This window comes from Lissotriton helveticus, chromosome 11, assembly GCF_964261635.1.
Source record: "Lissotriton helveticus chromosome 11, aLisHel1.1, whole genome shotgun sequence".
Taxonomy (NCBI): domain Eukaryota; kingdom Metazoa; phylum Chordata; class Amphibia; order Caudata; family Salamandridae; genus Lissotriton; species Lissotriton helveticus.
The window spans coordinates 269,374,574-269,395,331 of record NC_136072.1 but is presented as its reverse complement, the minus strand read 5'-3'; the positions used below and the strand labels follow the sequence as shown (position 1 = coordinate 269,395,331).

Genomic DNA, 20,758 nt, shown 5'->3' with positions numbered 1-20,758 from the left:
ATGTAATCTGGCATATTCATCTATACGATTACATCTTGCAGCCATTGCGGCATACCTACAAAACAGACAGCATATGTCGTTGTTTAGAGTACCAGCAATAAAAGCTTTTATGGAAGGATTAAAAATAATTATTCCTCCTAGGTTACCACCCTCTCCAGTGTGGAACCTAAACATTGTTCTTACCAGGCTCATGGGACACACTTTTGAACCTTTACACAAATGTGAACTGCAATTTCTCACATGGAAAACAGCTTTCCTCATTGCTATTACCTCTCTTAGAGTTCGAAAGATTCAAGCTTTCACTATACAAGAACCATTCTTACCATTATACCATAACAAAGTGGTTCTGAGGACTAATCCTAAATTCCTTCCTAAAGTAATTACTCCTTTTCATCTGAACCAATCTGTAGAGTTACCAGTGTTTTTTTCAAAACCCAGACTCTGTAGCAGAGGGAGCTCTACACACACTAGATGTCAAAAGAGCGCTTCTCCATTACATTGATAGGACAAAATCCTTTCGCAAAACAAAGCAACTATTTGTAGCTTTCTCTCCACCACATAAAGGCAACCCCATTTCTAAATCATGAATTGCAAGGTGGATTGTTAAATGTATACAAATATGCTATCACAAGGCAAAACGCACATTAACAGTTCCTCCTAGAGCGCACTCCACACACAAACTAGGAGCCTCCATGGCTTTCTTAGGGAACATTCTTCTAGAAGACATCTGCATGGCAGCAACATGGTCTACAACACACACCTTCACTAAACACTATCATGTTGACGTGCAAGCCAAGCAGCAAGCTGCAGTAGGCCAATCTGTCCTCAAAACTCTTTTTCAAACTACTGCAACAGATACAGGGGACCACTGCTAGGCGAGACACTGCTGCACAATCGATGCATAGTGTAGAATCTGCAGCTCATATGCCTCGAACGGAAAATGCTACTTATCAGTATGCATCTGTTCTTGGCATGTAGAGCTGCAGATTTCCACACGCCCTCCCGCCTCCCCGTGACCTGTATCTGTTCCAGTTTTATCTTAATTAGATATACACGCATGGACATCCTTTCTTTCTTTATACTAAGTCAATCATTTCCCATCATGGCGAAAAACAATCTAAGGATGGAGCCGATGCCCATGCGCACTATCATCCAAGGGAGGAGTCACCTATCTCGTGACTACGAAGACTTCTTCCAGGACAACAACATGCAATAATCAGAGCCCAACAGCGGGTGGCGATCTAATGTAAAGTGTAGAAATCTGCAGCTCTACATGCCAAGAACAAATGCATTAGAGATCAGACTTCAACTAAAGAAGATGGCAAGAAATAAAGCTGCAGGTCCCGATGGACTCCCAATAGAGATTACAAAGAAAACACTGAAGAAATTCTAGTTCCACTCCAGAAATGATTTAATAAAATTTTTATTCAGGGAAAACAAATACCACCTTCTTGGTTAGACGCCACAATTTCATTAATTGCGAAACCGAACAAAGATCCGGAAAAAATAGAATCATACCGTCCTATCTCACTCCTAAATTCTGACTTAAAAATTTACTCTGGAATTTTAGCAACCAGGTTGGCTAATGTCATAAAGTCTATCATCCACCCGACCAGAGGGGATTTATTCCTGGTCGCCAACTGAATGAGCTTACATTCCAAGTAATTGGCGCTATAGATTACTCAATAGAGAAAAAGAAGCCTCTTGCTATTGCTGCAATAGACGCAGCCAAAGCCTTCGATCAAGTGAATTGGCTTTTTCTCTGGAAAGTGATGATGAAGTTTGGCTTCCCTGAGACTTTCATCAATGGAATTAAAACTTTATATAGGGGTCCGAGAGCTAGGATCTTGGTGAATGGTGGTCTGTCAGACTGGTTAAATGTTTGTAGAGGGACAAGGCAAGGATGCCCTTTATCTCCATTATTATTTGATATATATATTGAGCCTTTTGTGTGTTCTTTAAGACAGGATTCAATAATTCACCCTTTTAAAATAGGAGATTTAACAATTAAGACAGCCTTATATGCAGACGATCTTCTTTTGTACACTTCAAACTCATTAGAAGCAATACCAAGATTATTTCAATTTGCTGAGGATTTTGGTGTTTCAGGGTATAGCATTAATAGGGACAAGACTGATATTATGTGTTGGAATAATCCAGTTCCTATCCCAGAAGCTAAGTTCAAGATGAGATACCTGGGTATTCAACTCACTCACAAATTAGAAGAAATTCCCAAGACCAGCTGGGAAGCAGTGATAAAAGAGGTTAAGAAACTTTTAACTAGATGGAACTCCCTACCTTTAAACATCTATGGTAGGGTGAATCTGGTTAAAATGATCATCTTACCAAAAGTAACTTTTCTTTTCAACTCTATTCCCTTAACATTTAATAAGAAAGATATTCTTAACTTGCAAGGTAGGATAGGATCTTTTATCTGGGCGACAAAATTTCCCAGGATAGCTTGGAGGAAGTTGAGGAGAGGATTAAAAATAGGTGGCCTTGCTCTCCCAGACTTACTTCTATACTGCTATGCTTTCCAGTTAAAAAATTTCAGACTTTTAGCCAATAAATTAGACTCCACTTCTAACGGTATACTTTTTCAAGCCATGTTGTCAGATCTTTCATATGGGGCCGACTTTTTTACGTTTAAATTTGGAGATCAAAAATGTTTTAAAAAGGTCCGGCTGAAGCTTCTGAAGGCTGCCTTACATAACTGGCTACAGATATGTAAGCTGCTAGGTATACACTACTATCATTCATATGCCCCGATTTGGGACTCCCCTGGTACCCCGGACTGTTTGATTGACCAACTAGCACTTCCGTTAAAGAGAGCTGGTCTCTCTAAATGGGGGGACTTTTGTGACGCATCAAAAGTATTAAAATGGGAAGTCTTATTGGGTCTAACCGGGGGTACTCTCACGAGATTTAAGTTCTATCAATTGTCGGCCTGGTGGGGAAGCCAAACCTGGGATTTAGAGGATGAGAGCCCCCTGTTGGACTTAATTAGCAGCAATATAGGTAGGAAAGGGGAGACTGCTCAATGGTATAAAATCTTTATAGACAATAAGGATAATCTAGAATTAGAGATCACTAAATTATGGGACCCCCCCATGGTTCAGATTTCTGACAATTTAGTTAAACTATGGACAGACTCCTTTTCTATGTCTCAAAAAATAATCAAACCTTCTAATTTAAGAAGAAATCATTTATATACATTGTATAGAGTCTATTGGACTCCAGGGAAACTTTCTAAGATGGCTTCAGTTCAATACTTCTGTCCCAGATGTAAGTCACAAGAAGCAAATGACATACATATGTTTTTTGAATGTCCTAGTATAAGTAACTTCTGGGGACAAGTCTGTAGGTTTTTGGAGGAGGTACTTTCATTTTCACTTATATATACTCCTAGTTTGGTTTTTTTTGGTCTCCCACTCGATTATGATATTAACAGCAATTTATCACAGTTTATTTTTTATGTAATAGTGATTGCTAGAAGAGAGATCTGCAAAGTGTGGAAGTCGGTACTCCCTCTGACATTTGCAGACTGCCTCAAAAACATCATGGCGGTGAGTAAATTGGATATATTATGTGGAGGAGAAAAGTCTGTTAATTTGTGGTCAGCCTTGATTGCCTGGAGTGAGAGATAAACTGATAGTCCAATGATTATGCCAGAGGTCCTGTGGTCCTGTCCTTCCTATGTAGCAAGTACCATCACGAGAGGAAGTTGGACGGGTAACAACCCTACCTCTGGGCAATCTTCATCGGCTATCCACAAACAAGAGGGCTGGAAAAGATGGTTTGTGTCAGTGGCCTGAAGAGCGCCTATTTAGAGCAATTATCTACTGGTGGCATATATGAGGACAAAAAAAAAAAAAGAACAAATGCATACTGGTAAGTAGCATTTTCCTTAGGGGCGTTACAGGTAGGGCACGGGCATGGACCAATAGGTCCCTGTCCTGGGATGTGTACACCCCCTAGCCTGCGCCTCTCCTGTGGGAGGGGGACAGGAGCCTAGCTGTGATTGGGCAGGGCCCCCATCTTCAAGATGGCCGGGACCCGGGGTCGTGCTTCACCTTGTCTCCCCCACCTGAGGGTTGGGGTTGGCACAGGCTGGCACACCCCCTTCCTGACGTAGTTTTTCCCGCCTGTCTTCCTGCAGAGTGGGGGGCCGGACTGGTGGGGGCCAGTTGCTGGGTACAGCAAATGGTCTGGAGAAGCTCACAGAGGCGGCAGGCCTCTGAAGCTTCCCCCTGCCCATCCTGGGGGAGGAGACCTAGCACCTCGCCCAGGATGTGCATTGTTGCAGGCCCAGGAGAGCGGGTGGGGCTCTCCACCCAGGGGTCCAGCACCATATCTGCTGTGTGGCAGCCTAGGCAGCCTCTCAGTCCAGACGTGGATTGTGGTTAGGTTTCAGGGGGCATCTCTAAGATGCCCTCTGTGGTGCATTCATCATTAAATCCCACACTGGCATCAGTGTGGATTTAATATGCTGAGAAGTTTGATACCAAACTTGTCAGTCTTCAGTATAGCCATTAGGGTGTTGTGGAGTTCGTAATGTCGACCTCCCAGCACCATATACTCTTAATGGCATCACTGCACTTACAGTGCCCAGGAATGGCCCTGGGTACTGTAGGGGCACAAGGCTCATGCACCTGTGCCCACACCACTGGCATAGGGCACTCATCTAGAGGGGTGACTGATGTATGCCAGGGCAGTGGGTTTGTGGGCATGGCACACAGGGATGTGGGTCATGTTGACTTTGTTTAGTTCTGTACTTAGGCACTCAGCCTGCAAAGGCAGTGTGTGGATGCCATGGTACAGGGCCCTTAAGGGTGGCACAATAAGTGCTGCAGTCCTTAGGGGTCATCTCTTGTCACCATGCCCTGGGTACCTAGGGTACCATTTACTAGGGGCTGACAGGTGGCCAGGGATGCCAATTGGGTTTTAGTTTCAACACAGTTTTAGGGAAGGAACACAGGCCCTGGGTACCTGGTTGGCAGGAGCCCAGGGCACACTCAGTCAAAGCACATCAGCAGTTCAGAAAAAAGTGGGGGCATACCAATGCAAGAAAGATGGCACTTTCTCACAGTTCCTACTAGCCCTGTGGATCATGTAGCCAGCTGTCCGGTTAGTCCTGTCCACTCCACCCCCCTGCAGCTTCCAAACCCTCCTAGTCTGCCCGTTTATCATGGGCACCAAGATTCTCCCTCACCTGTCCCGCTGGCAGTCCGTAACACCGGACAGACTGGTTTTCTAGATTGTCTGAAAGGGCTACTCTCTCCTTCGAGACTACCCCTCCCTTCATGCCACCCGCTTATGACAGACTGATGCAGGACCACATATCCCTTCGCCACGAAGTGATGGCTCTTTAAGTCAAAGGAGCCAAAGAGAGAGAGTGCTGATGCCAGAATTAGGTTTATGTTTGCTATTCCCGCCACTTCCTGTTGGACAGGAAGGATGGAGGCCTTAGCCCTGTCCTCAACCTGCGCTCTGTTTCATCCTCTGGTTCTGTCTGCCCTGGATCCAGGAGACTGGATGGTAGTGTTGGACTTGCAGGATGCATATTTCCACATTCCCGTTCTGCTTGCCCACAAGCGTTATCTGCACTTCACGGAGTTATTCGAGCACTTTTGTTACTCTGTTGTCTCTTTTGGCCTCCCCAGCGCCCTTCGGGGGTTCACCAAGATGATGGCAGTGGTTGCATCTCATGCGAGGTGATATGGGGTGCTAGTCCTCCCTGGCTGTTGAAGGCAGGCTCACCCCAGGCTCTAGTCTCCCACCTCCAGACTATGGCAGACCTCTTGTATTTTCAGGGATTCACTATCAACGTGCTGATGTTACACCTGACTCCCACTCAAACACTCCCTTTCATCAGAGTAGTTCTGGGTTCGGTGCAGTTTCGGGGCTATCCTCCCGAACTGCAAGTCCAGGTTATTCAGGGTATGATAGCAATGTTTCATCCTCTATCCTGAATTTCACTGAAACGGACTCTGAGACTGCTGGACCTCATGGCCGTCCTGCATTCTACTTGTGACACCTGCCTGTTGACAGATGCAGCCCCTGCAGTGGGACCTGAAGTTCTAGTTGGAGCAGCTTCAGGGGAGTCTCTCCAACAAATCCATTTCTCAGAGGTAACCACAAAAGACCTGCAGTGGTGAAATACGAACCGTGATTGGGTCAGCGGCAGACCCCTCTCCCTTACCCAACCAGATCTCACAGTAGTGAGACACAAGTCACTTCTGGGATGGGGCGGCCATCTGAGAGAATTGGAGATCAGAGGACACTGATCTCCGACATATGCTGGGCTCCACATCAATTTGTTGGAGCTTCATGCAATCCGATTGGCACTGAAAGCCTTCTCGCCATCCTTCAAGGGAAGACTAGTGCTAGGTATTGCTTGTGCATCTGTTCACAGGTAAGTAATATGCAGCTAGATGTCTCTATCAGATGGACAAGTTACTTACCTTCAGTAACGCCTTATCCTTACCGACTCACCCATCCATCCTCCCTGCACTGCGGATTAGTTTTTAGTGTCAGGCGGTTTCCCTTCAGGACCCTAGTGGGTTTTTTTTTTAGCACGCCATGGTCAGTCACTTCATGGCTCTGTGCTTCTGGTGTGGAAAGTCATGAAAAGCACTGACGTCAGCGTACCTGGGTGGCGCCTATATAGACTAAATGGTCAAGACTAACCCGCCGCTTACGAAGTCATGCGGTGTCGATCAACGCCATCTATCAGCGTCAGGGGTACTGCTATCTAAAATCTTACGGATCCAGCCAGACACCTGGGAGTTCACAGGTAAGGAATATGCGGCTAGATCATTTTTCTACCAGATAAGGTGTTACTGAAGGTAAGTAACTTGTCGGGAGCTACATTAAAAACATTTATTGTGCGGGTTGTTTTTGTGTTATGTATTTTCGCCTTTATTTATTGCAGATTTTTCTATGCAATTTTACTATATTTAAGTTGATTTGCTTTATTCTGAATCCAACTGTGAAAGGAAAGTTCTTGTCCCTAAAACGACATCACCCAAGTTACAGGTGTCAGAGCTAGGTCCACACATTAATCTTTTTTGATATTGCTTGGGGGCATTGCCGAATCATTACAGAGTTTAGGAATCTAATTATGTATTTATTCTAAAAATAAGCTTTGAGGTGCTCTCTAAACTGCCTCCATTTGTGTGAAGTAATTGCCCAGCTTTAAGCATAGCGTTAACATCACGCATAGCTGGCCACATTAGCACATCCATCATAGATGTGAGTCCCTGGCAGTGGCTAGAAAATGTCACATTTGAACATCTGCAGGATACAGGTAAATATCTACTACAGCTGTAATGAACGCTGTAGTCCAAACACTCCATTTGGATATTACGGAGCCTAAATGGCTATATAAAAATGAATAGCTTCTGCCCTGGCTTTGCACCCAGAACTCATGGGAAGAAGCAGTGCATTTCCATGGCATGAAATAATGTATAGAGTCATAGTTTTTCCTCCTTATTTGTCTTTTGCAGATGCAGACCCAGTAGTAATTTCGCCAGATAAGGTGTATTCTTTTCGTGCTATTTCTATTTTAGGAAGCATAGGCCAGCACATGAGAAGTATTTTTATTTCTGGCGTCCTAAGTGATGCCACACTTTTTTTTAGATATTTCAGTATTATTTCATCAGATGGTACCAGTAGCCTGTTTCCCTAGGAAGGAATATGATAATTTTGTAGGGACTGATTTATTTTCATGGTTGTGGGACTTTATCTCTTTCCGAGTTGTAGTTACTTTTTCAAGGCAACCCTCCAGGTTGGTGGTGACTGCATAGTCCTTTAAGATGTACTGGTTAGCTCATTCTGGAGATTGATCTATGGTAGTTATTGAGAATGTATCAACATTTTGAAGCATGAAGTTATTCACCCACATTTGCAAGCTTCTCCACATTAGTGACAGCAGAAATTATTAATTGTAAACTACAATGCTAGAGCTGTGTGCTACATAATGCCAAGGATTAACCAACTCTTGTATTTTATTTGAATATTCTGTGCGCCAAGAAAAGCAACATAACTGCATATCAATTGATCAAGAGATGTTGTGGGTTGTCCCAATTTTCAACATTGGTGTCTGTGAACCTTGAGAGACTGAATGGAAACTTAAAATGATTGCCACTGTGGGTCTTGAATTAGCCACTTTAAATAAACTGGAGTGAGATGGAAAACGTGATGCAGCCGTACCTGCCTTTGATGCATGAGTTATTTAATGGCATGTTTGATTCAAGCATGCCAACCTCCTATTCTAATCAGTATATTTACAGTGTTGTAGTAACATTCCTTCAGACCTGAGCTTGCTGTAAGCAGTCAAGGGGCATTTGCTTTCTCTGACTCTAGCAAAAGTTTAACTGTGGTGCTGGTGTCTCTCCATTACTTAAACAGGTGAGTTTTCATCCCGAAGGTTTCCTTGATTTCCCTGTTCAATAGTGGCAATCATTTGTATGTTAGTTGAGCATTTACCTTTGACATTTGAGTTTTTATCAAATTTGTTATTTGTTTTCTTTATTGTTATGCAACATTTTACTAAACTAAAATGACAACAGGAAAACTCTCAAACCAAGTATATAGAGAAAGGTGTGAAGAAATATTCTGTTGCATTGTTCATTGTTATGAGATAGTTATGCACTTTAGCGGCAGGGTTTTCCTTTCCAGGCTTGCTCACCTAGTGCTTCCCTGAAATCTAGACTTACTCACCTAGTGCTTTCCTCTGGGTGTTTTTTCTGTATATGGGTACCTGATTACATGCGTTGAAGGCTTCCTAACATTCTGATTTTTGTTCTCCAAAGTGCATATTGTTGGATGAAAATAAGTACATATAAATTCTCGTGTGTGCAGGTGATTTGCCATGGCTTGTAAACTAAAGTATCTGCCTACCTATCTAAGCTCACAAAAGCGGATTTATCAACACAAGCAGTTTAAAATGCTTTGGAAGTGCTCTACATTAGGCTGTACCGCTGCTATAATCCTTCCTTGGATAGTGTCTCCTCGTTATTGCTACAGTCATGATGAAAACCAGCAGAAAGTGATGTGGTACTGTCATTACTGAACACTTAAAGTAGGGATTGTTGGACACTTAACACCTAACGGACAAATAAATACATAAGAGTTTAATTTGCAACAAAAGGTATTAATAGTGCAGGCCATATTTGTACAAATCTCTGGATTCTTAACTGTGGGTATCTGGTACATTAAGACACTAACACCCGTGGAAGATTTAACTAATCATCATGTATGGGGTTACTAACATTTTGCTGGGTTACATATGCTCTTTAAAGTTCTTTAAGTTACATGCTCTTTACACCCAAATGCAGGGTGATATTGGACCTAAAGTTTATCTAGCGTTAGTCATCTTGTGTTATAGATTTTTTAATTAACCATGCCTTCGTTTTGCCACCGTACTTCAAAAATCTGGTCTCTAGTTTTCTTTTTGATCTTCAAAGCATTCAAGCATAGGTGATGAATGATTTAGTTGCTCAAGCTTTGTCTGGTCTCTTGAATTCTCCTACTGTGTGCACCACCCCCACCCCCCTTTCGATTCTCCCCTGTGATCGATTTATCTGAGAGATTTTATGTAACCTGAAGTAAACATTTAATTTCGTTCACACCAAGCTATGTTTTTTGTATTTATTTTACATTTAACGTTGTGGACTTCATACATTTAAATCTCACTCAGATTTTTCTTTTAGGCTATGGAAGAGTTAGAGAAGATGACGAGGACAGTGATGATGATGGCTCAGATGAGGAGATTGATGAATCTTTGGTAAAGTGGAAGATGTTAAATTTGTACTACACTATACATTATTAAAAAAACATTCTTACTTAACTCCCTTTCCCTCATTTTACATTACTTTGATGATGCATATTTGAGTCTTGAGATGTCTTCAAAATGTATGCATGTTTTCTCATTAAATGTTGTACATTTTGTGTTCCGACGAGCATCAGTTTTTAAAATATTCATCTTTAATGTCCGTCATTTGTAGTTTGTTAATGCTAAAACTTTAATTCAGACCATGTACCCCATTTACTCACAAACTGCAAAGCACTAGCATGTTTAGTTGTATGTGCAGTATTAGAAAAAGCCACTTCCTGTTTTTAAATGCTTGCATTATCCAAGGAATTTAAGAGCAGCTAATTGCTTATTTTATGTTCACTTAAACTAAGGCATTAAAACACTGCAGTTAATACATTTAAAATAAGCCAATTCGATTACCACAAATATGTAACATGTTCAATTACATGTCTGCCCCTTATTTAGGTATTTTAGTTCAATGAACCCACAAGGTTCAATGTGTTATCTGCTACATTCTTGTATTGATCCAAACCTTACTTTTTTTTTTATCCAAAAGGTAATTGAAGAACAGATATGTCTCTAAACAATGTGATTTCTTCTTTAATTTAATATTAATATTGCTACTGCTTGAAGTATCGGTTTAAACTGATAAAATGGCAAATCATTTAACCATTAACTGGTTATAAACTACCACGTTTACTTTATGTTCTCTGCACGTGTGAGAGCATTTCTACCATTAGTGTGGCACCACACATAGAGCTCTCCGATTCTGCTCCCACATTCCAAATGATTCTGGGAATTTGTTGCTGAGCTCTGTGACAGCTGTTAAATGCATGTTGGAAGGTCTTTCCAGTGTGTTCTATGAATGTCTCTGTGGTAGTAATTTGATGTTGGCTGCTGATCCATGTGATGGAGTTGTTCTGTCTGACCTGTTCTGTTGGATATTGGCCTTACAGAGAAAACGGTGAAAGCCTTACTGATGTGTACGTGCATCACAGAGTAGTCCTTTAGTTAAGACAAAACACTGAAAAAGATAACTCATTACTAGGCCTGTCACAGTAGTCGAGGGCTAGAAGGTGATGTTTTGGCATGAGTGTTCTTGATCTCATTTGGGATTTGCCAAGACTCTGCATAGCTCTTATCCCAATGTGTGTCTGAAGTTTGAATCCAATAGAGTTCTAGCCTCAGATTCCTTACCTTAGAATTATTCTCAGGCGTCAGGCTGGATCCAGATATGTTTTGTCTGTAGTACCTCTGCGTGTCTGTAGGTGGCATTGTTTCCCTCTGCATGGCGTTATTGGCATCCATGCTGGAAATGACGTTCACTGTGCCTTTATAGGGTCCACCCAGGCGCACTGACATCCGTTATTTTCTTTACGCTCCAGCCAGCACAGACCCGGGAAGAGCTATCCCTTAGTCACACTTTCACTAGGTTTTTTCCCGACGTTTTGTCACTTTTTGAGGTTTAGCTTCTTGATTGGCAGAAATGTCAGAGGAAGGCCGGCTTCAAGCCCTGCAGTGCCTGTCATCCATCAGTGGATGTCTGTGGCGGACCACGACCAGAAGGCCTGCCGTGCCAAGAACCCAAAGGCCTTGGTAGAGTAATCTCGCGAGCTTATGGCGGCTCGATGTGTGATGCTGCGATGATTGAGGTACTCGTCGAGAGGAAGGTCCTGGGGGCGGTTGCAGAACCAGAGGTTTTCTTCGCATTCCAAGACGTCGTGTGATTCAAGTAAGTCTTAATCAAGAAAGAAGAAAACAAAAAGTAGAAGCGTGCTAGGTCTTCACCTCGTCTATTGGCCAACAAGATGATGGAGCATTGTAACTTGAGGCCTGGCTCAGTGGGTGACCCAGCTCTTGGGTCGGCTTCATGCCTCCCTGACTCTCAGGGAGCTGGAACAACTCCCATACAATTGAAAGACTTTTATGAGTCTATGCATGTTATATTTGGGCACCCTGTTTCCTCCATCACGCCTTCGGGCACTGTGGGTTTGGGAGGGGCCCCTACTGGATCAACACTGGCTGCTCCCCAGGAATACACACAGGTCTTACCACCTCTGCTTTCCCCAACACCGGTCTCTAGGTAGATGCTGCCAGCGCCCACCGGCAACCACATCCTCATCCCAGACTCTGAGCTGGAGGGGCATTGTCTGAAGCTGTCTCTGGCACAGACTGGAGCCACACCTTCCAACCCGGCACCCTAGCCCTATTCTAATGGGCTAGGACTCATGGAGAGATGGGAGGGGGCACTGGACCCTGAGGAATGCCAGCTTTATGAACACCAAATTGACTGGATACTTCTCCTGATACTGGCATGCTTTCTCAATTGCCATGGGTACGAGAAGGGAACTTCCTTCGCAGAGGTGGTGCGGAGGGAAGCTGAGGTCCTGGACCTTTGCTTGTCCTCGTTGGCAGTCAAGATTAATGTGCTTTAGCCAGGAGTGTCCCCATCAGAATCACTTATTCCTTTTAATGAGGCATTTTACTGACGTCCTGGTTGGGACTAGTCCAAGTCTTAACACAGGGGCTCCTGTGAACAGGACGATTGCCTGCCGCCACAGCCCTGCTCTAGGGGACCCAAATTTACTCACCAACCCTGGATAGCTTGGTGTCCAAGCCTCAACGTCCCATGTAAATCCTGGCACATTCCCTACCGCACCCCCAGAGATTGCAAGAGACTGGATAGTCGTTGGAAGAATGTTTTCTTCCGCCAGCCTGGCACTGCAGTCTGTGAACACAGCGTGCCTTTTAAGCCACTATTCCCATGCCCGGTGATATACTGTTGCACAGGTGCTATCAACGGTCCCAGAGGACACCCCACGCCATGCTCCCCCAGGCTGTTACTAATGGGAGGATTGTAGCTAAGTTCTCCTTCTGCAGTGAACCAGATACCACAGAGCGGTTTCGTCGTCAGTGGCCCTGCAATGCCACGTCTGGTGGAGCACAACTGAATTTTCTGCGGATGTCGAGTCCTCACTCATGGATATGCCTTTTGATGGCTGCTGTCTCTTCTGAGACCAGTCGGATTCAGCTCTGGAGCACTTTTAGGACAGCAGGACTATAGCCAGGTCCTTGGATCTTTCTATGGGACCTAGTCACCCTCAATCCGCCTTTCACCTCCATGGAAGGGATGTACAAATGCATCTTTATCCGCCCAGCCACCGAAGTGTGCAAGCTTTCTAGCCTTTGCGTGGCTACAGGTCCTACTGGCTCTGTGGGTGGGGTGGCCAGCCGGTGGGTCAGTCTACCAACCCCCCAGCAGCCACAGTCTGCAACCCCTCTTGTCTACCCATTAACTATGATGGTAAAGTAAAAAACCTGGGGTTTATGTTGGACAGTGAATTGAAATTTAAAAGCCAAATAACCTAATTACTTCCTCCTCCGTCTACTGGCTCAAAACGGTCAAGAAAATTTAGAAATTCCTGCCGGCTAACTCACTGAAAGCTGTAGTCGAAGCCTTAGTTCTCACGCGACTAGACTACTGCACCAGTCTCTCTACCAGGCTCACTTAGAAAACTACAGACCATCCAAAATCTGCCAGGGCCTCTATCAGACAATTGCACTGGCTTCTGGTCCACCATCACATTTCTTTTAAGGCTCTCTGTCTAGCGTACAGGTCCATCTATAGAAATGCACATGCTTACTTGAAAGCAAATCTGGTGCGCTACTTCCCCAGCAGAAATCTTCGGTCGAGCTAATTTAACTTGCTGAGGGTCGCTCCCTTCAAACTTGTCACTTGGGGAGGCAGAAGGGTTTTTAGGGCCACGGCTCTACTATAGAAACGCCTGCCTCCGGAACTTAGTTATGTTAAATTAAAAGGGTTTCCCGGTGCCAACAGACCAAGGAATATTTAGCAACTTAAGGATTACTGATTAAAAAGCCAGGTTTTTAAGGATTGCAAAATTGGGCATAAACCTTTTCATTCCGAATTGAGGTTGGAAGCGAATTCCATAGGGAGAGGCCCAGGTAAACAAACGATCCACCACCCATCCAGGACAAGTTAACTCTGGGCACAGAGAACTTCTTTTGGGTGGATGAGCGAAGGCAGCGTGGGAGCACGTAAGGATGGACCAGAGACTTCAAATACTGAGGGGCTGTACGTACCTATTTTCACTTTTAACATGTAGCTCACAGGTTTGAACTTAAAGCGGGTCTCAACCCTGAGCCAATGCGGGTCCAGTAGGTGAGCAGAGACAGAGATGGCTCTAGGAACTCGACAAAGCAGTCTTGCAGCTGAGTTCTGAACCATCTGTAGCCAGCAGGTCACCTCTCTATTGGTCCCCAGATACAGAATGTTACCGTAGTCCAGCCTCGAGGTGACAAGCGCCTGGACTACTGTTCTCTGGGCGGGCTCCGGCAGCATCACAGGATTTTTTTTTAACCCTTTCAGGATTGCGAAGCATGTGGCGGCTACCTTGAAGGCTTGCAGTAAACGAATCATCAATGATGACTCCTAAGTTACGAACTTGTTGGCAGGGCTGAGGAAGTATACCCATCTCTCGAGGCCAATGTTGAGGTCCCCTTGAGGTCCTTGTTTTTCCCCAGGACCAGAACTTCGGTCTTCTCTCCATTGAGCTTAAGGTAATTAGCCTGCATCCATGAGGCAACTCTACTGAAGCCCAGTTGGAGGGAAGAACTCTCAGGTGCACTCTATGCTGACAGACAGAAGATGATCTGGGAGTCCGCGTAGGAGAACTGGGTCAAATCAGCAATGTGGGCCAAAGGCCTGACATACAGATTGAACAGTAAGGGGCTAAGGATGGAGCCCTGAGGTGACCGTAAGGTGAAGAAAGGGTATCGGAGCTTGCTATTGGGGAGAAGACTTGGAAAGTCTGATTGGCAAGAAAGGAAATGAGCCACCGATGCCTAAAGATCTTAAGATTTTCACCAACACAGTGTGAGACACTGTGTCGAATGCAGCGCATAAGTCAAGCAATATGAGGGCCACCATGTCTCCTGCATCAAGATGGCGGCGCAATCTTTCAGTTACCCCAAGAAGTGTTTCAGTTGAAAAGCCAACTCTGAAACCCGATTGGGATGGATGAAGGAGTTTTTGGGACACTACAAAGTTGGACAGTTATGCGTTAATGTGTTTTTCTAAAATTTTAGAGAAGGCTGGTAGCAATGAAATAGGCCGGTAGTTTGAAAGCAAATCAGGGTCTGCATTGGCCTTTTTCAAAAGTGGAAGCACCATAGCAAGCTTCCACTCTGATGGGACTGTAGCTTCCTGTAGGGGGGCATTCAAAAGGTTCATAATTACAAGCAGAGATGGTGGCTCAAGCTGATTGAGCACAGAGATGGGCAGAGGGTCCCTAGGTGATCCTGATTTTATGCTGTCTAAAAGACCTTTAAACAAGTATGTTTAAAGGAGGCCATAAAACCAGTTTATAAGGAAATATGCAAGGCCTCTTTGCCTAATCAATGTGCACATTGGCGACTGAATGCAGTTCAAATGCTGGCTGTGGGGAATTTGTGTCAAGTAGTAAGGGGGAGCTGCTATGCTGCAAACTCACTATTTCCGAGTATATGCTCTCTACTGTTTGAAGAAAAAAGTTGGCTTAATCTTGGTATTACCAATTAGTAAGAGAAGGGTTGTGGAGCCTGATAGGTCATTGACTACATTAAATCGTGTTTTGGATCAGCTCAAAGCACCAAGGATAGTTTCTGACACATACTCTGCACGAGCAGCACTACAAAGATTATTATATGCTTTTTGTAAAAAGTTTTCGAGTCCAAGGCACAATTCTTCCTCCGCCTTTCCAGTGCCTTGCATTTGGTCTTCACCGTTTTGAGTTCTTCCGTGAACCAGGGTGCTGGGGGACGATGGTTGATGGCCCTTTTTTGGAAGAGTGGGAGTCAGGTGTCAATTGCATTCTGTAGCCACTTCTCAACAGCACCCAAGAAGACGCCCAACATTTGTTCAGGGACGGGCATGGTTGAGGACCGGATCCTATGTAAAGCTGTTACATCAAGTTTTTTCCAGTGTCTTATGGGTTTCCTAAGAATAGGATTAGCGGTCATATGCCTCACTGAATACCTCAACAAGTCAACTCCTTGACACCACTCAATCTGGTTTCAGACACAACTACATTACTTAAATTGCACTCATTGCTGCTGCGGATGACATCCACATTGCTCTCGACAGAGTAGAAATGGCGGCCCTCATTATTCTGGACCTCTCTGTATCATTTGACACAGTCTGTCACCCCATCTAATGCCTACACTAAATCGGAATCCAAGGATATGCACTCCGATGGATCTGTTCCTTTCTGACTAGAAGGGCCCAGTCAGTCGGCCTGGCACCATACACCCCAGACACCCGCAACTTCATCTGCGGTACCCTGTAATGATACTCACTGACTCTGAACCTCTTCAACACGTACATGATCCCTCTAGCCAGCATCATCAGCTCTCACAACATCAGTGCTCTCTCCTAGCCCATGACACTCAACTCATTCTCTCCCTCACGGACAAGACGCCCAGTACCTGGATCAAGTTAAATGCCTCAATGACTAAAATTGCCCACTGATTGAAGATCAGGGAACTAAAGCTGAACACAGAGCAAACCAAAATCGTGATCTTTGGCAAGAGCTAGGACCTTCACCCACCACCACCACTCCAAGAACCTCTGGATCATCATTAGGTAATCGGACATGATTTCCCAAGTTAGTGCTGTCACCACTTCATACTTCCATACCATGAAGATACTGAAGAAGGTTTTCAAATGGCTCCCAATCTGCACCTGGTAAACAGTCAAGCATGCCGTGGTCACAAACAAGCTGGATTATGGGAACACCCTCTATGCTTGGATCATTAAAAAAATCACCAGAAGAATGCAGACCGTTCAGAACTCAGCAGCCAGAATCACTCTAGACCTCCAATGCTGAACTTACATCACACCACACCACACCTTAAGAGCACCACTGGCTCACCATACACAAACGAGCACAGTTAAAACTCCTCGCCTACATTTTCAAGGTACCACATAACACTGGTGCAACATACCTCAACAGTTGAATTGGCTTCACAAACCTTCCAAACCTCTGCTCATTAGGATTCCTCCTTGCACATATCCCACACATACGGAAAACCAGGTCAAGCCTTCTCCTGCATCGCTCCTCTTGTGTGGAATACCCTGCCACTACAAATAGGAGCCTCTTCCTCACTTATTGGATTGTGCAAGAAGCTGAAGACCTGGCTTTTAGAGTAGTCCCACTAGGCCCTAGGTGTGGCTAGACTCACACCTGCTCAGCTCCAAGGTACCCTTCTGGGTGATAGCGTTCTCTACAAATCTGCATAACATATCCACTTACATGTCTTACCCAATCCCAGCCTTCTCTGTTTAATTCACTGCTAGTGGTGATTTTTTAAGGTTTTATTGTATTTTTCTCCCACTCCAGTTCCTCAGTGAGATCTGAATCTTGTATTGACTTTCCTAATAGTATTCCCATTTAAGTTTGTGCACAATTGCCCCATTTCACTTCACTTTGAAAACTCTTTACTGTAACAATGACTTTAGCCCACTCAGACAACCAATCACGGTGTTCTCACTGAAAAAATAGGTTATTTGACACCATCCATCTTTTCTTCCAAAAGTGTTATTGGCATTCCACATGAACCAGTCCATCACTATAATATGTTTATATTCCCTTCCTCATACCTCCAAAAAAGGAGTGACGACTAAGACTTCATCCTTGCCTTACTATGTCCTATTAAATCGATTGGACTAGGCAGGATAGATTGGATGATCAACTCTTTGTGGGTTTCTCCGGAGCCAAGAAAGGGAAGGAAGTGACCAGACACCATTTTCAATTAGGTCATACTCTTTATCAAAATACACCTTGCACACGATAGATCATGTGATCGAGACTTCTAGCTGCAGATTCTTTACCTTTGAATTTCCTAGGTGTCAGGCTAGATCCGGACACTTTCGCTGAACAATACCCCTTGCGCGTGACTATGGGTGGCTCCATTCGGCTCTGTGTGACGTCAGTTTCTGTTATGTCCCGGTGCCTTTATGGGTGCTACCCAGGTGTGCGGACCTCAGATCTTTTCTTTCCGTGCCATTTAGATCTTTTCTTTCCGCGCCAGTTAAGCACCGATCCAGGAAGAGCTACCCCTTCTGCTTTTTGGCAAGCTCTTTTCTCAACTGTTGTCAAACTTTTTGGATTTCCGACTTTGTGTCCGAGGGATTTCTTCGAGGAAGGCAGGTTTCAAGCTATGCAGGACTTGTTGCCGCATGATGTTGGTCACCGATCCCCACCACTCATGTCTGTGGTGTCTCAAACGCGACCACAATGCGAAGCCGTGTTCGGACCGTCGGGCTATTGCTCCAAAGACCTTGATGGAGGGGGCGATGAAGTTACTCGCGGCTCGGCAGTCAACACCATCAAGCGAGACTCAGATTAGGTCACGGTCCCGATCGAAGAACAGGAGGTCGCGAGACCTAAGCCCAGAGTCCTCTTCCTCCCATTCGAGGTCCTCACGACACTCTGGGAAGAGGCTTAAGAATTCCAAGCGGACTTTCCCTTCACCTCAACTGGCGTCTGTCCTCAAAAGAGAGAAGGAGCACCGACACTCTAGGCCCGGTTTCGCAGAGCCGGAGTCGATTTTGCGTCTGCCCCCTTTCCGTGAGCTGGAGCGATTCCCGCTCAGACTAAAGAGTTTTACGAGGCCATGTGCCGCGTATTTGAGAAGAATGACCCCGCTGGTGAGCCTTCGGGCCCGGCAGGGTCGGAAGGGGTCCCATTGGGTTTGACGCCGTGAGGACACCTCCCCCAGCCTAGGAAGAGCCATTTGTGGCAGGGGAGCTTCAAAGGTCTTGCAGCCTTTGTAATGCGACCCCCAGCCTCTTCTGCTATCAGGAGCAGGCCCCCTTCCTGTCTCCTCACCTTTTCGTCGGGAAGACAAGCGGGAAAAATTTGCCATACCAGAGGGTGTGCCCACCTCTGCCAACTCACTCCTCAGGTGGGGGAGGCGAGGTGGAGCCCACTCTTCAGTGCCTGCCATTTTGCAGATGGCAGGCACTCCCCAATCCGGATTAGGCATTGTGCTCACACCCCTACGTGGGGTGAGCACACCAAGGGTGTAGTCACCCTAGGCTCAGTAGCCCACTGGCTACTGACCTCGAGACACCTAAAACACTCCCTAAATACATATTTAGGGGACAGCCCTGAACCAAGAAGGTAGACAAGAAACCAAAAGAAGGCCCGAACAGCTGTGCCGAAGCTAACAAGAGGACGCCCACTGACATGGCCCCAACCCTACCAGCCTGTCCCCACCTCGAACCTGCAGATGCAAAACTCCAGTATGTCTTGCAGCTTCGAGAACCCAGAGGACCTGCCTGCCTTCAAAAGAAAAGACTGTCTCCCATGAACACCGTATTTGTTCACCAACAGACTCCAGATCCGGCAAAGTCCACGAGTCTGAACCCGATGCCCACGGCCCGAGTTCAAGTGGCCCAACACCAAGAGCAGGTCTCCCCGGCGATCCTGATCCGATCTCCCGTGATCCCTGACCTGCCTCCAGCCGACGTCTGCAGCCTCAAACCGGATGGTCCCCCCGGCCAACTGCGACCATGAGGTGGTAAGACTATCAAACCCTAAAAACACTACCACAAATAGAGTAAGGTGCTATCTCCTTTTTGTCAGGCAACAGGTCCCTAGGCAAAAGAACCAATATCCTCAGGAGCGAAGAGTAAGCCTCCCCTCACCCCTAAGGCACAGTCACCTCTTGCCAGGTAAGGCACACCGAAGGATAGACTAGTACCCCTAAGGAAAGAAGAGACAACGTAGGACCACCAGGAGAATCTTCAGCAAGACCAGCAGAATGATGGGGCGGACCTGTAGGATGTGTAGTGTAGCCCTACAGTGTGTAAAAATAGGAAACCACAAGAAAAGGAATGAGAAGGTTAAAAGAGGCTCATGTCCCATAAAGAGGTTATGGATTATTACTAAAGATTAGACTGCACAGGTTGTGTACTTTCGCATACTGACTTAAGAAGAGGTTTCTTCTTCAAATGATAAGAGGGTGAGAGGTAAAGTAGTACTCTAGAAAGTGAACGATAAATACAACACAACAGGTTACAGGCATACGTCTGCCAGCAGTGGATATCCCAGAATTGCAGAAACGAAAGCAAGAGGTAGACTTTTCTCGACAGTCAGAAGAGTAGAAGGTGGTGAGCCTAAGGAAAGACTCCAGTTGCAATTGTACCTAATAACTCTCCACAGGAGACCAGGTTACTAACAAGCTCTATTTACCAGCATAGAGCTCACTGGTATGGAAGACCGCGCGAGTGGAAGCAAGCGGCAACAATGTATCCGCTTCGTTCTCTGCTTCGCGTCTAATAAAAACAAGCATTTACAATGCAACGGTTTCGCCTTTGGAAGAGTTAGAGCTATTGGCATTGTAAATGACAAAATTTGTATTTATGTGTTGGTTTTGAAAACAGATAAATAAATGGCATTGTTATTTACATTGCCAATAGCTTAATCTCTTGCAAATGTGAGACCTATTGTTCCCTACGGACGAGCTCAGCAGACAGCAATTACTACCACACACACCCAGAGCCAGCCACACACACCCAGAGCCAGCCACACACACCCAGAGCCACACACACACCCACACCCAGAGAATCTAGAATAATACCTGAAGCCTTCTAAGTTCGAATCAGCAAGTCCATATGTGAGAGAGGATCCGGTTCAGCATCATGAGTTGGTGTTTTTTAGGTCTTGATTATCAGATAGCGTAAGATGTCTGATTGTGGAAGGCCTATTATGCACTTACCAAGTACTTACAGGGGTTTCCAGCCCATTGTTTACCAGTGGTTGGCTTTATCGTCACTCTCAATTGCTTGCTTCTTATGCAATGGATTTCCTTGTCACAGCTTTTCCGTCTGGTGTTTGGAGAGACATGGCGCCGCATGTTTATTTTTGCATC

The 20,758-nt window shown here is 45.1% G+C and overlaps 1 protein-coding gene across 11 annotated transcripts in view; it reads left to right on the top strand.

The window, feature by feature from the left end:
- TRIP12 (thyroid hormone receptor interactor 12) overlaps positions 1–20,758 on the top strand; it is a 1,008,257-nt gene that overhangs the window by 771,844 nt on the left and 215,655 nt on the right. For all 11 annotated transcript variants that reach the window (XM_078668151.1, XM_078668159.1, XM_078668158.1 and 8 more), the window contains one exon: positions 9,717–9,790. In XM_078668151.1, coding sequence (XP_078524277.1) covers positions 9,717–9,790 — 74 coding nt within the window. The remainder of the gene's footprint in view (positions 1–9,716; positions 9,791–20,758) is intronic.